We start from the raw sequence: 17,170 nt of genomic DNA on the forward strand, positions 1-17,170 counted from the left end.
GTTTAAATTGATAACATTGTTAGCTACCTATTAAAGTGATGATGTGAATTTTTTAAAATATTATTCACAATTAAGATAATATGAAAATCTAATAAGTCGAAGCTTAAAATTGTTAAATAAAAGTTACATATCATCGCTAACATTGAGTTAATATGACAAGTTAACTAGATAATGGCTCAACCAATAAAAGATTTAATAACTCATTATTTTTAAAATGACAAATATCACTATAAGGATATTTTTATTTTGGTTCAAATATGATACAAGTCTCTATACTCTTTGTAAATTTGAAATTTAATCTTTGTACTCTCTTTTCTAGGAATTCAGTCCTCTACTTTTTAGATTTCTAAATTTAAGTCTAATTGTTAGACTCTTAAAAACTATTTTGTTAAATTCAGATCCACTGTAACATTATTTTTCTAGTTATAGGACTACTAAATGAGTATTTTTTTTTATTTCAAAATACAACACTAACAAATTTAACGAATAAAATGTAAACACATTAACAATTAAACTTAAATATTTATGTATTTATGGACTTCACAGATATTTTATCAACTTCTTATCTGAAAAAAAGGAAAACCTAAGAAACAGCCGATTCCATAGCTTATTCTGTACATTGCTTACGCACTATCTTCGATTCCATCCGATACGCTCCGGCAGCGTCTCCGGTTGGAGTTTACCTGAAAATGGAGGGATTATCGCTTTTGAAAGAAACATTAACGGACAAGAGATGTCGAGAACGGATACTTGACTGTAATCATCACAAAATTCATGGAAGGGAAAAAGGAAACATTAATGGAGGGATTACCATTCCAACAGCTTTTAAATGGGAAATCGGCCTTATCGTTATCCGAACGACACATGATTTAGACGACTTTCAAGCTATTTTGATGCATAGGATGTTAAATTACTTGCAAAAGAAGTTTCCTATGCTATGGATGATGACCCTAAAATGACACATCCAAAAAGCAGTACTGAAAGCTCTAAGGAATGGTGTATAGGCACCTTAACTGTTAACAAGTTCGGTGTGATTAACCGGCAATGAAGGGAGAAGTCTCTATATGGAATCATGAGTATCTTTTTTACTTCGACTCAAGAAAGCACCTTCGGAGATTGCTTACTAAGGAAGTAATAACACGCATACGGCAGTATTATGCAATTTATGGGGCACATTACGGGTTTGCTTCATGCGCACACTACGTAAACGCAGTGGACATTCACCTCATTCATCCTTTTAAGTACCCGAAAATTGACATTTGCAGAAAAATAACAGCATGAAGCTAGATAAACAAGCATGCAGGTTTATAAAAATAAAGGCAGAAAAATCAACTAGTGACACACCTTGAAAGGTGAAGGTAAAGGAGGTAAAGAAGTCTGCCGAACGGGCTCCTTTAGCTGCTGAAATTCTCGAAGTTGGTTCACCAGCTCCTCGATGAGTTTCAAATGGGTATCTATCCTTTTCCTCTGATCCGATGAGAAACTCAGCTTCACTTTTTCTCCTCGTACAATTTGCAGCCTTCCTCTAAGGCATTTGATTTCAGCACCAATCTCCAACATTTCAGTACCGACTGCAGAAAAACCCCTCCTCGAGTCATATAGCAATGTTTTGTGATTTATAGCAGAACCAGATGGTAATTTACTTTCTTTTGTATTCTCCTCCTTCGGAATGTCTACTTTATCATCGACAACATGTATGTCATAAATAGCTGGTTCCATATCAACCGTGGGATCGCGCGGATTGCAATCTACTGCCTCGCAAAATTCTACATTTCTCTTGAGCTCTTCTCCAGTTAAATAAGTTCTCTCATCACCTTGGACTGTTTTAGTTGCTATTGCTTGGCCTGCTATGTCACCGTCATCCAGTCCTTCTGCTTTCCCGGTTAAATTAACGTCTGCAGTATGACTTCTTTCCCCAGCTAACAGAATCTCATTTTCCGAACCCCAACCAGGACCTCTCTCCACTTCCTTCTTTGTAGTCAATCCACCATTCCCTGCCTGTTTCACCATTAGCGGCTGATCTTCGTCTAGACCAAATGGAATTGAAGGCAGTTGTCCCCCTTTACTCGACATATAACTAAAACCACATTCCTCCTGCTCGTCTCCTAGATTATTCATCTGCCTGTAAGCTTCGAGTTCTTTCTCCAAAAGGTGATTCTCCTTCTCCCTCCTAACCAGCATCTCTTTCAGAATGCTCATCTCTTCTTCGTCATAAGCAAATTTCTCTTCAATCATCCTTTGATATTGCCTCGCTTCCATTTCTATAGCAGCCTTGTCCTCTTGTAGACGCAAAATCATCGCCATGGCTTCATCAGCAGCCGAAGCAGCAGCAGCCCTTTCTTTCTCCAACTCCAAGTAAATAGCAGCACGTTTAGCTTTCTCTTCTTCAAGCGCTCGTTCCAACATTCCAATCCGATTTGCTTCCTCTCCAACAAACCCTAGTTTTTTTATAAAAGTCAAACCTTTCTCCTCTCCACTGCTCAATTCAAAACCATGCCGGGTTGCCTCAACCATATCAGTGCCAGTTCGAGTATTTTTATCATCTAAAACAGCATGTTCATATAGGTCAATATACATGTAAATCATGAGACTTCCAAATTTGACATATATACATATATACACATATAGAGTAAAAAGATTTCACAAAATATTACCAGGAAAACTATCTTCTATTTCACTAACTGGACCCAGATTATCCTTAATCTCATGTCTTGTTTCACAACCACTGATATAAGAAGAACATGAAACACCTGCAACAGCTGATGTTGGGAAATTACCAGACAATGATACAGCAGAAGATTTTCCATTACCGGAAGCAGCCCTTCTCCGGCGCCGAGTTCCGGATTTCGGCTTCTGGTTTATAGTTCTCTTTCCCTTAGCATCATATCCACTATCTTTATCCACTATAGTTTGCAATCTCAAACCTGAAAGTGAAGTAGAACATGCTTCACCTTCCAATTCAATGATCCCAATGCCAAATTTCCCATCAGTATTAATGGGTTTGGCATTGGAATCGTTGAATGAAACCGAGTTAAAAGGGAACCTATCCAAAGCCTGGTGTTGAACAGAGTAAATCATTGTTCTTGGCCATTGAATAAGCAGCTTATGCCAACAGAGGTTGGTATTTTGGTAACCAAAAAACCCAGAACAAGGACATGGCAGATGAATACCAAAAACATGAAAAAATTTCCAAGCAAAAAAACCCAAGCCTGATCCACATAAAAGGAAATAAGCTAGTGTAAGATCAAGAAAAGATCTTACAAGACCAATTAAGGTCCATGAAGGAATTGTACAAGAAACCATTACAATTTCAAAAGCTCAAACAACACCACCCTGAAAAAACAAAAAAACAACCCACTATGAGAAATTAAATAACAAAATTCCTAAAAAACAAAAAACCAATAGAAAGTGAGAGAAAACCTGTGGTTTTACAGAAGCTTGGGTATTAAGCAAAGAAAAAGGAATCCCGAAGGTAATAAAGACATGAGAGATCAAAGGTGTGCTGGGGAAATTTCTAGGCGTAGGACAAGATTGAAAAGTATGAAAGAACTGTCGGTTTCCGAGGTTATGATAGTTACAGTGAACGACAACGTGAGTGACAAATGCTTTTATCGGAAAGTGGGAAACTCATCACCACCGTCTTTAAGTTCTGTTGGCGATCCTTTTTTGTTTGCTATCTCTGCAAGTCTGAACAAAGACTACCGCTGCTGCCAACATCAGCTTTATGTGTTGTTTATTAGGTCAACGGCGTCGTTAAGGCTTTGTCATGTGTTAACCATTTTTGTTCATTGATTAAGCGAGTGGTTGTTGTCATTGCGTTTACAAAGTATGTTATATTATATTGATGGAGCATTAACTCGATTCACATAAATATTGTTGACAATACATGAGTATATGAATTCAAGTGCGTTGAGTATCTTGAGGGTAGTGACAAGCCAAGATGTTAATCTTAGGGTCTTAAACTAAAATTAGACATGTTACGTAACAATCGATTTAAACATTTTAACAATTGATTCAAAATAAGCTTCCATCAATATCCTTTAATGATAACTTTTAAATACAAATAAAATAAAATAAAATAACTATTGGTATGTAGTTGTAAAACAAGCTTTAAAGATTCAAGATCTATGAAAAATTGAATAAAATCATACATTATACTTAAAATTTAGAGGAAAATGATACCACTACGAAGAAGAAAGATGATAAATGTCTGTTCATATTTTCTTTTCTTTTTTTATATATATTATTATATTACTTATAAAATATTACTTTAAGTAAAATATTAAATAAATATTAAATTATTATTTAACAAAAAATCATTCAAAAGTCATCAAGAATAATTTAGCTTCTTCAAGAAGATTTTTCTTTATTTTATCAAGAATAAATTTTTAATGTTATTTTAATATTATAAAAATATTGGAGAGGCCTACTTATATTTTTAAGAGGGCTATAATATATATATACAAAGGAAGAAATTACAAAAATCTTAAACTTTGGAGGGACCTATTTATATTTTTCGGAGGGCCATAATATATTTACAAAGGGCTAAATTGAAGAATATTAAACTTTTGGGGGGCCATGGCCCCATTGGGCCTCTACTTGGCTTCACTGTTGGTTAAGAATTCGAGTGTGCTGGAGCACATTATCCTTCTATTTATAGATTGGTGAGATTCAAAATATATATAATCTAATTAAATTTTTTCTTAAAAAAATTAACATATTAATTTATTTAATAGTTATTTTAAATGTTTTACTCGTCAAACAAACACCAATTCAATTATAAAATTATGAAAAAGATTTTCGTAAACAATTTAGGATATATTTTATAATAGTGTTTTTATCTTTTTTTATATATAATAAATGAATAAAAATTTAAATCCAAAATACCATTCGTGATAACAGATAAATCATTAATTTCATCATGATAATCAAAACATCAATTAAATTTTATATAAATTTTCAATAAATATATTTATCTAGTAATTTCACCCACATAAATCTAGTTAATTGTAAATTTTATTGTTTTTAATATCATATAAAATGTTTGAGGATATTTTATATATTAATAAATTAATATCAATATTCAAATTAGTAAACATGATAATAAACCTAACTAAAATTATCTACTAATCAATCAAATTGAGATAAAATAATCTCATATTAATGTTTTTTTTTCAATAATTACAACTCAAAAATCAAACATTAAGAGTAAAACATCAGGATGGGGTCTTCCATCAAGCTTAGACCAATTCTTCTATCACGTATTGACTTGACGATCATGTCTGCAATTTTATTTTCTTTTTAAGGAATATATATGTTCGATACTCTTGTAACAGCCTGATTTTCAGTGGTGTCAAAAACAGTGGTTCGAGACTATCAAATTCGACGAGTAAACTCGTAAATCTTATTATTTAGTATTTACGAGTTAAACGTGGTTTTAGAAAGTTTTTTGAATTGGCAATTTAAGTTTACAATGAATTATTAGGTTCGGGTAACAAAATCTTAGGTCAAGTAGTTTTAGAAAATGAGGTATCGAGACCTCGTTTCTATAAATCGAGTCGTAAATATTTTTATAAATATTTACGGAGTGTCATTAGGTAGTATTAAAGTTTTGTTAGAAAAATTTAACGTTTTGATAGTTAATTAATTAAATAAGACTAAATTGAAAAATGTGCAAAACTTGTTAATTAAGAGAAATAGTGATTAAATGGCTAAATGGTAAATAAGGGAGGATTTAAAGAGTAAATGAACCTAAGGGAGATGGCTGAGGCGGCATAAATGTGAAAAAAAATAATAAAATAATGAGAATTAATGGCAAAATAGTTAATTTAATGAAATTAAACATACAAATTAGAAAAAATAAAGGTTTCTAGGCAATTCTTCATCAATTTTTCTGTCAAAAACGCCACAGGAGAGCTCTTTGAGCTGATTTCCATATTTTTGCTTCATGTGAGTTCAATTCTTGCCTTTTTCTTGTAATTTCTATGTTTTTGAGACTTTTACAATTAGGTCCAATTAAGTCTTGCTTTATTTTTTATTTTATTGAAAATTTTGGAAGTTACCATTGATGAATATAAGATGTTTTAGATGAATAAACATGGATTTAGAGCTTTAATTATGTTATATGATGATTGTATAAAGTGATTTTGTTAAATGTTGATTTTAGGACTAAATTGTGAAAAGTTAAAGTATTAGGGTTAAGGCTATTACATTTAGTGGTATCAGAGCTACGGTTTAATCAATTCTCGGACTGAACATAGAGTGTGAAATGTTTAGAAATACATATCATATAAATCAGTGATAGTGTGATATGTATGATCCGATCTAACATTTGTTTTCTTATAGATTGTAAAGATGTTAGATGGATTTGAACGTGCTGATAATGATGAGGTTAATAGTAGAGGTGCTCATGGGCCGGGTTCGGGCCGGGCCCATAAAAAAATTTCAGCTAGTTTCCTAGGCTTGCCTACCAAATTTCAAATATGGGCTCGATATTTTGCCCAGTGCTGCCCGTGAAAAAATATGAAGTTGCCCTACTGCCCTTTTTTTTTTACTTAAAAGTTAAAACTAATTGTTATTAAAATTAATTGTTATTGAATTTATATCAAATTGTAATTTTTTTGTATATAATGAACAAAAAATAAAATAAGATTACTTATTTGAATTTAATTACAAACAATTAATTTGAATTTAATTACAAACAATCAAATCTTAAAAATAAAAAATGATTATACAAGTAATTACAAACAATTAACTAAGAATTTAATTCCTTTTAACTTTTTAACTTAAATATTTTAAAGTTTATCATATCATTACATTTTATGCTTTTAAAGGATAACAATATCAAAATTGATCCATACTATTACTCTCATTGATCTTTGATCCATAGTTCCATACTCAATTTAATAAGTAAGACAAAAGTAGCCAAAAATACTTATTATATAAATTTTAAAATATGGAGTCAATTCTTAACTTCTTATTCTATACTCTATACTTAAAATGGTAAAGCTCAACTTTTTTCTTTTTAAAAGTTTTAATCCAAAGATCAAAGTTACTAGATGAAAAGAGATCAACTAGAATGTATCAAATGAATGTCCAAATCTAGCATAGCATATCAAGAAAGAATATGATAACTAATCGAATAAATCTAAAAAATTTGAATGCCACTTGTTTAAATGTTAGTACAAAGTTTTAGCCATATGTTTGTTGTTAATCATAATAATCACAACAAAATCAAGCACTGAAAATCCCAATCTCTAATTTGCTTCAAACTATGTTTGAGATAAGAAAACATAAGTTCAACCCTACAAGTACATATACCTCCAAAATGACTTTGGAAAATTAAGCAACAAACCATAATATTCATACATTAATCCATCAACATATTTAATTTCATAACAAAATATAAATTGTAAGGTAAATTAAATTTTAAACATTTAGAAAGAAAGTATCTTAAAAAGCTACTGAAGAAACACCATCATCATCATCGTCCTCATCATCGTCATCGCCCTCATCGTCCTTTTTGCAACCAATTTCTAACATGAAATAAGAATAAATAATTAGATAATCAAATTGATAAAAAATAATATAAAATTCGAAAACTAAAACGAGAATAATAATTACCTGCTGAAAATCCCTTAGCTCACATCCAATCATCCAAGCAAACAACGGCTTGAACCGTTTTTGGCTTAAGCGAACTCCTCAAAGGTGTGATAACTTTCTTACCCATGCTAAAAGCCGATTCGGAAGCTACAGTCGATATTGGAATTGCCAAAAGATCACAATCCAATAATGAAAGCTCATTGTATCGAACTGACCTTTTGCTCCAATAATCTAAAACATCTTTTTGACTATTCAACTCAAGCTCCGGTTCTTCCAAATAAATGTCCAACTGTGACTTCTCACTCCTAGTGCTAGATTCATTTAAATACCGTTTATAATCATCACTCTCATCAAAATATCCCCCAAAATCAGCACTACTATCATTATGTTCATCCAAACCAGAATCAACAGGATTTTTATCCGAAACATTAGAACTCCCAGCCAAAGAGGAAGACGTGGATTTGGATTTCTTAACATACTCATCAAACAAGAGTCTAAGATTGCTAACAATGGTCTCAACAAAATCTGAAGCATGAATACCATAGATTGTATTAAAGCAATACTGCATATAATTCAACTTGTAACGAGGATCTAAAATTGCAAAGACATGACAATATCAACGAATACTCATTTCAATACTTATTAAATTTCTCTTGCATTTGCTTAACCATTGGAGTTAAAAACGAATAATGACCTTTAACTCATCAAGCAAGACCTTGTGAACCTTCCAAACTCCTCTAAAATAAAGATTAGCCGTTGGATAATTAGAACCGAAAAACACAAGTCACATCATAAAAGACTTTCAAAATTTGCAAAGAATAGCAACATTTCTCCTCCTCGTTAGAAAGTGCAAACATTTGATAATATTTATCCCGTTGGCCCCAATAATCTAGCACATCTTTATAGTAAAGAGAAGATTCAAGCATCAAATAAGTAGAATTCCATCTCACACACACATCTTGACGTAACTTTTTGGTCACATTCAAATGAAAACTTTTGTCGGCCACATCATAAAATCTTTTCCTACGAATTCCCGACTTTCTTATGTACCTAATTCCATTTCGAATCTTACCAACAACATCATCAGCAAGTTCCAAACCAGCTTTAACTATGAGATTCAATATATGTGCACAACATCTAACTTGAAAAAAAGCACCATCACACAAAATAGCTCAGTTTGCACGAAAACGATTTTTAAGACAAGAAACCATAACATCATTATAAGAAGCATTGTCCAAAGTGATGCTAAAAATTTTCTTATCTATACCCCATTGAGATAAACATAAAACAAGTTCATCCGCTATGTTCAAACCATCATACGGAGGAAATAAAGCTCTAAACCTTATGATTCTCTTTTGTAGCTTCCAATCTTTGTCAACCCAATGAGCAGTAATGCAAATATATTCATCATTAGTATGCTCTGAGTTCCAATTATCGGAAGTTAGACAAATTAAACCAGGTGCTTTAGCCAACTCTTCTTTAACACGATCTCTCTCTTTTGCATAATACATTAGGACATCCCTAGCAGCTGTATGTCTACTTATATTCTTAAAATTAGGACTAGCAATTCTCATCATGTATCTAAAGCCCGGTTCTTCAACTGTCCTAAATGAATGCTTGCCACACACAAGAAAAGTAGAAATAGCTTTACGACACTCATCAGCATCAAACTTGTAGTTTTTTATAGATGGAACACCTTCGGGTGATGGTTGAGTGGCTATGGTGTATTGAGTGATGTCCTTATTAACCTTTTTCAAACAGCTATTTAGATGACGTCTTAAATGAGAGGTTCCACTAGAAGATTTAGCAGAGAAGATAGTCTTACAGTGATTACATTGTGCCTTCAATTCATGTTTGTTCTCGCATTCAAGCTTTGTCATTTCATCCCACACCTTTGAAGTGGTAGACTTTTGACGTTTGTGAGAACTTTCATACTCATTAAACCCATCATCCACATGTATAGGAGTGTTTGAACTAGCCATAGTCATAAAGCTCAAGTCCTGCAATCCAAAAATAATCTTATGTTAAAAAATAAAGTATAGAAACTAAAATTTAATGTGTTAGAATTTAATGTGTTACAAATTAAATGTATATTTATAACAGTATACTAAAATTTAAAAGTTTAAACATTATATTAAAACAATATAATTATAACAGTATATTATAGCAATATATTAAAACAATATATTAAAAAAGTATATTAAAACAATATAACCGAACTCATATATATTAAAACAACACAATCAATTCAGTTTTAACGTAAAAAATAGTATTAAGGAAAAGAAAGAAAAAACACAAACCTAAAAAGCTGTCAGATCCCATATTCATAAATGAAACCATAGCACCAAACAGACCACCTTAGGAGCAGAATTTCATAACCATTTAGGTAAAACTCAGACAACTGGCTGATCATTAGTCTACAAGCTACCATGAATACATCATCTATTGAACTACAATAAGAATCAGCCACCCTTGAGAAAGCGAGAGTAAATGACAAAAAAGGAGGGGATTATAAGTTACGATAATATCTTCATATTTGTCTTTTAACTTCAATAAGAATTTAAATATTTGAAATAACAGCGAATTCATAAAATAAAACCCTCTCGTTAAATGCTTCAGCAGACCAACCAAGTAAACATATATATTATCACTTGAATACTTAATGCCCTAAAACTTATAAAATTAACTAACCACATCTCACATGCTTCTCCCAATAAATTTGGCCTTCCGCCAACAGTTACAAACACAAATGACAAACCAATATATTATATAGATAATTTTGTTTATGCTTTATCCGTTTATTATTGTAAATAAATTTAAAAGAAAAAAATCAGAAGTAGAAAACAATATAAAAACGAGTTTTTATCTATAATTTGTCGAGAATTTCTTTCTCTTATAGAAGTATGGAGCATCCCATTTATGACATCTTTATGACAAATCATACATAAAAGAATATAAAAACGAGTTTTTATCTATAATTTGTCGAGAATTTCTTTCTCTTATAGAAGTTAAAACCCAAGTTTGGCACATGCATGCGAATGTACCCCACACGAAAACAACACTCAAACATTAACAAAAACACACACATACACACGCCATCTTTACGAAGAAATGGGTGCTACCGTACGACATTCTCCACCCCAACCAGAAACAACTTGATCATCCTTATTTTCCAATCTCAACCTTTTACCAATTTGGGTTTAAATTCAGTTCTATCATACAAATATATATATACGTAATTTAATTTATTAAAATTCACCTAACCTAAAAGTTTGATATATTATTTAAAATTTTTGCTATTTGTTTGTTTGTTTGTTTAATATAAAAATTATAATGGAATAACCCTCTTTTGCAGCCTAAATAGTGCTGCAATTTCTAATAAAAATCAAATTTGACCCAGTATATGTTCCCTGGAAGATTCCAGCAGCTACTGACAGGACATATCCAACAAATACTAGAACGAACAACACAAATGAGGGAGGTACTAGAATCAATAACCCAAAGAAACAGCTGATTTCTATGTTTAGCCCAACCTATGTCTAGGCTGTTCATAAAACCAGAACGTTAAAACAGAGTCCCATTTCTAATCATCTAGGTGCCAGCAGAACAGATGGAAATTTGCACAATGTAAACAGTATTAAAATTTGCAAGGGAGATTTAAGCAACACAAAGCACAAAGTAAAAAACAAATTCAAAGGTTAACAGCAACTGACCTTTGAGAAGACGAAGAAGGCTAGAAGCAGTGAAGCACCGTGGAGTCGTGGAGTTGTGAATCGGTGGAGGTGGAGTTAGTTCCGATTTGGGGGAAAAAAAGGAGGGAAGGGGTTAGGGATTTATCTCTAGGTCTGGGGTCGGGGGAAATGGGGAAGGGAAGGGAAATGGAAAATGTATTAATGACAAAATAAAAAAAATTATATTAATTAAATTCAGGCCGGGCCGGGCTGGGCCCGGGCCAAAAAATTTTTACCCGAGGCCCGGCCCGTTTTTAAAACGGGCCTAATTTCTTACCCAAACCTATATTTTGGGCCTATATTTTTACCCGAACCCTCCCATATTTCGGGCGGGCCGTCGGGCCGGGCCGCCCGGCCCATGAGCACCTCTAGTTAATAGTACAGCACAAACTTCTGAACATGGGACGAGTAGTAATGTCCCGATTCCTCCAACTCAGGAATAAGAACTTAAAAACATATTATTTGGATATATGAATCAGTAGTTCAATGAATTTATGCAAGAAAGAAATCTGGCTCAACAACCTCCACCCCCTACAGTACCACCTATAGTGCCTCCGGTTGCACCTCCACCATCTCTAGTGAATGAATCTAGTAAACGTACTTCGATTGAAAAACTCAGAAAGTGTGGGGCTGAAGAATTTCGAGGTAGGTCAGAAGATGATCCAGTTAAAGTTGAATATTGGCTTCAAAATACAATAAGAGTTTTTGAAGAAATGACTTGTTCTCCTAATGGTTATTTGAGATGTGATGTTTTATTACTGAAAGAGGAAACATATAATTGGTGGTTGACAATAGTGGCTGTAGTGCCAAAGGAGAAAATTTCCTGGGAATTCTTCCAGACTGAATTTAAGAAGAAATATGTCGACAAAAGGTATTTAGACAAGAAAAAGAGAGAATTTCTTGAGGGCACCGTCAAGAAAACAGATCAGTAGCCGAGTATGAGAGGGAATTTATATACTCAGTAAATATGCTCGAGAAATTGTACCAACCAAAGAAGAAATGTACATTCAATTTGAAGAAAGGTTGAATGATGAAATCCGAATGATGATTGGAGGCACTGAAATACGAGAATTTGTTGTTTTGTCAGATCGTGCACAGAAGATGGAAGAGGTATACAACAGAAAAATGTAACGAGATAGATAGAATTGAGAATCTTATAAAAAAGGTTCTTCTAAATCATTTTCAACATTACCGATGAAAAATTCTAAAGATGATTTCAGTCGAGCCACCTCCAGGCCTGAACGTTTAAATAAAAATAAGACGATTCAACAAGATTTTGGGGTATCTACTAGACTCGCTGTTAGTGTAGGTAGTGTGCAAAATACTCTTAAGCCCAAATGCAGATACTGTGGGAAACACCACCCTGGTGAGTGTAGAAGTAAAATGGGGGCTTGTTACAAATATGGAGCAACTGATTATTTTATCTGAAATTGTCCTCAATTGCAAAAAGATGAGGAAGAGCATAAAGAAAAACAATTGGCTACTTCTTAGAGAAGTGGGCGTTCGGGACAAAATAGTGCCACTAGAACTGCTCGTTCAAGAATGAAAGATACTGCTGCTCAGTCAGAGGCTAGAGCACCTGCACGTACTTATGTCATTCGAGCTAGAGAGGAAGCCACTGCTCCAGATGTGATTGTTGGTACATTCTATCTCTTTGATGTTATTGTGTATGTATTGATTGACCCTGGGTCCACTCATTCTTATATTTGCACTGCATTAGTAACAGGAAAGAAGTTGTCTGTTGAATCTACTAAATATAATATTCAAGTTACTAATCAATTAGGTCAAAGTGTGATAATTAATTTAGTGTGTCGTAATTGTCCACTGAAAGTGTAAGGTTGTGAATTCCCTGCTGATTTGATGTTGCTACCCTTTTGGGAATTTGATGTTATTCTGGGAATGGATTGGTTATCTTTGTATAATGATGTAGTAAATTGCAAACAGAAATGGATTGATTTGAAATGTCAGAAGGAGAGATGATTTCAGTTCAGTCTGAGAATCTGAAAAGGCAATGAGGCATTTTCTGCTCAGAGATTGATTCGAAAAGGTAATGAGGCATTTCTAGCTTACATTCTTGATACCCGAGATTCAGAATCGAAGCCAGATCAATTATCGGTTGTTGGTGAGTTTACTGATATTTTTTCCTGAAGAAAAGGTAATTGATGTGATTCGTGAAACTACTTTGATATCAGTAACACCATATCGTATGTCACCAGTTGAATTAAATGAATTAAAGGTACAGTTGCAAGAGTTATTAGACCGAGGGTTTATCAGACTAAGCATGTCTCCATAAGGTGTACATGTTTTATTTGTGAAAAAGAAATATGGTTATTTGAGACTATACTTAGACTACAGACAGTTGAACAATGTCACAATTAAAAATAAATACCCTTTGCCACGTATCGATGATCTATTTGATCAACTGACAGGTGCCACGGTGTTTTCGAAGATAAACCTTAGATCTGGGTATTATCAGTTGAAGGTTAAAAAGTGTGATGTGCCAAAGACTGCTTTCAGAACTCGGTACGGTCATTATGAGTTTTTGGTAATGCCATTTGGTTTGAAGAATGCTCCTGCTGCTTTCATGGATTTAATGAATCAAATTTTTCAACCTTATTTGGATAGATTTATGGTTGTGTTTATTGATGATATACTAATCTATTCCAAGACAGAATCCGAGCATGCACAACATTTGAGAATTGTGCTACAGACTTTGAGAGAAAAGTAGTTGTATGCAAAGTTTAGCAAATGTGAATTCTGACTCCGTGAAGTTGGATTTTTAGGTCACATAGTATCAGCTAATGGGATTCTAGTTGATCTGAGTAAAATTTCTGCTGTGATAAATTGGAAAACTCCGAGAAATATTTTAGAAGTGTAAAGTTTTCTGGGTTTAGCAGGTTATTATCGATGCTTTGTCAAAAAAAATTTTATATGATTGTTTCACCGATGACACGGTTGTTATAGAAAAATGTTGAGTTTGTTTGATCTTATGAGTGTCAACAGAGTTTTGATTAGTTGAAGAGGATGTTGACGGAAGCTCCAATTTTGACTCAGCCAGAATTTGGTGTAGCGTATGTTGTTTATAATTATGCATCTCTAAATGGTTTGGGTTGTGTACTAATGCAGTTACGAACGGTAGTAGTCTATGCTTCTCGACAATTAAAGCCGCACGAGAAGAATTATCCTACACATGCCTTGAGTTGGCCGCAATCATCTTCGCTTTGAAGATTTGGAGACATTATTTGTACGTCGAGAAATGTTACGTGTTTACAGATCATAAAAGTTTGAAATATTTAATGACTCAAAAATAGCTGAATTTGAGACAGATACGGTGGCTAGAATTATTGCAAGATTATGATCTGGTTATTGATTATCACCTGGGAAAGGCTAATGTGGTTGCGGATGCACTTAGTCGAAAATTATCATTGTTTGCACTCTGAGCGTTGAACGCTCATTTAACTCTTAATGAAGATGGTTCTGTATAAGCAGAGTTGAGAATGAAACCATTGTTTCTTCAACGAATTCGAGAATTGCAAGATGACGATTCTAAGTTGGTATTAAAATGACAGATGGTTCAGAACAATTTGAGTTCAGAGTATAGTGTTGATAATAGTGGAATGTTGCGTTATCGCAATAGAACTTGTGTTCTGAATAATTTAGATTTGAAAAATAATATTCTTTCTGAAGCTCACAGTAGTATGAACTCTGTTCATCCGGGTAGTAGTGGGAGCATGCCACGATGGATTTTGTATCTGGTTTACCGGTAACTCTGAAAAAGAAAGATTTGATCTAGAATTGTGAGGTTACACGAGGTTCCAACATTTATTATTTCAGATCGAGATTTAAGATTTACATCGAGATTTTGGAGTAAACTGCAAAAGGCTCTGGGTATGAAGCTAAATTTCAGTACAACATTTCATCTTCAAACTGACGGGCAATCAGAACGAGTGATTTAAATTTTAGAAGATATGTTGAGATGTTGTATACTCAAATTTGGGGGTAGCTGGGAATGGTATTTACCGTTAGCTGTATTTGCATATAACAACAGTGATCAATCTAGTATAAAAATGGAACTGTTTAAAGCTCTTTATGGGAGAAAATGTAAGACACCATTGTATTGGTCTGAATTGAGTGAATCCAAACTAGTAGGAGTTGACTTGATTCGAGAGACTAAGGATAAAGTTCGGATTATCCGAGACAGTTTGAAAGTTGTTTCTGATCGTTAGAAATCGTATGCAGATTTGAAAAGAAGAGATATAGAATTTGCTCTTGGTGATCAGGTATTCTTAAAAGTCTTTTCATGGAAGAAAGTGTTACGATTCGGTAGGAAAGGGAAGCTGAGTCCAAGATTTATCAGACCGTATGAAATTGTCGAAAGAATCGACCCTGTAACTTATAAATTAGCTTTGCCTCCGGAAATTGAGAAAATTCATAATGTGTTTCATGTATCGATGCCGAGACGGTATAAATCTGATCCTTCACATGTGATTACTCATAGTGAAATTGAGCTACAGCCAAATATTGGTTTTTCTGTCAAAAAAACCATAGGAGAGCTCTTTCATTTTCGAATTTAATAATTATCATTTAATTATGATTAAATTTTTTAAAAATTTAAAATTACAGAGATTGAAAATAATCAAATTTAATTATTAATACTAAATTCACAACTTACGCAACATTCACGCAGCACATATAGGAAAGAAATCTTATTATTTGTTATGAGGATTGTTAGTATTTTTTTGTTTAAAGTATATAATGTTTTAATATTAAAAGAAAGTAAATTAAGTTTAATATATTTATATTTACATTAAGATATGTATATATATATATATATATATTAAAATATTATTTTTGCATGACGATGATGTTGATGGTGATCAGTAGTAAAGTCAAAATTTTATTTAGAGACAAACTAAATTGTATATTTTAATAATAAAATTTATTTTATTACTTTCAGTAATCTATATCTTTATAATTTTAAATGATTGAATCAATTTTTATTATTTTAAAGAAGTTAAAATATAATTTTATCTTTATTAATTTAAAATTTTAAAAATTATAAAAATTAAATAAAATTTTCCCTAAATCCACCACTGATGGTGATGATATGACATCTGTGATGATGACTGTTGCAGAAGAAGAATTACGGTTGAGTTTTGCCTATTTAGTAACGAATGATGAAAAATAATAAAAGCGAAGTGGTATAAAATGAATGGATAAATCCAAGGAATGAAAAGGATAAGCATTAATTTCTTAAAATAGTAAAACATATATAAAACACAAAGATGATCTCATTCTTACAAATTCTCGAATCCAATCTGATCCAAGAATTAAGTAAGTTTTACCAATTGAATTTTAGTTCGATTAGTATTGATATTATTATCAATATAAAAATATATATACGTTTAAGTGTATTGAAGCACGTTTATCCTCTTATTTAAATGTTAGAATGAATTATGGGTAGTTCTAAATATTACATCAACTTTAAAACTGAATTAAATTAAAAAGAAAATTAAGTCGGTTTCTATTTTCTACTTTTACAAAAGATAAAACCAAAATTTAACCTTAATATTGGTATTTTCTTCATTTAAATTTTTATTTTTTTACATTGATTTCAAAACTTAACATTATCTTTTACAATTTAATCCTTAAATTTGAATTTTCATAAAGTATAATGAGATGACACTTGAAATTATATCATATCTTTGCTTTTTTAAATAATCATCGCATCTTAATAAAATTTAAATTTAGAGACTAACTTTGATGAGAAAAAAATGGAAGATGAAGCTAAGAGAAGTACCAAAATTAAATTTAAATATTATTTTATCATCAATTAT

At 32.4% G+C, this 17,170-nt stretch overlaps 1 protein-coding gene across 1 annotated transcript; it reads right to left on the minus strand.

The window, feature by feature from the left end:
- Window positions 1–478: 478 nt before the first annotated feature.
- LOC105804721 (uncharacterized) lies at window positions 479–3,753 on the minus strand. The gene is made up of 4 exons (XM_012637430.2): window positions 3,421–3,753; window positions 2,655–3,333; window positions 1,345–2,543; window positions 479–683 (listed from the first exon to the last, which is right to left on the minus strand). Exons 2-4 carry the CDS (start codon window positions 3,301–3,303, stop codon window positions 624–626), a joined length of 1,908 nt encoding a protein of 635 aa, XP_012492884.2. The 5' UTR covers window positions 3,304–3,333; window positions 3,421–3,753; the 3' UTR covers window positions 479–623.
- Between the last annotated feature and the right edge of the window lie 13,417 nt (window positions 3,754–17,170).

Source organism: Gossypium raimondii, chromosome 7, assembly GCF_025698545.1.
Source record: "Gossypium raimondii isolate GPD5lz chromosome 7, ASM2569854v1, whole genome shotgun sequence".
Taxonomy (NCBI): Eukaryota; Viridiplantae; Streptophyta; class Magnoliopsida; order Malvales; family Malvaceae; genus Gossypium; species Gossypium raimondii.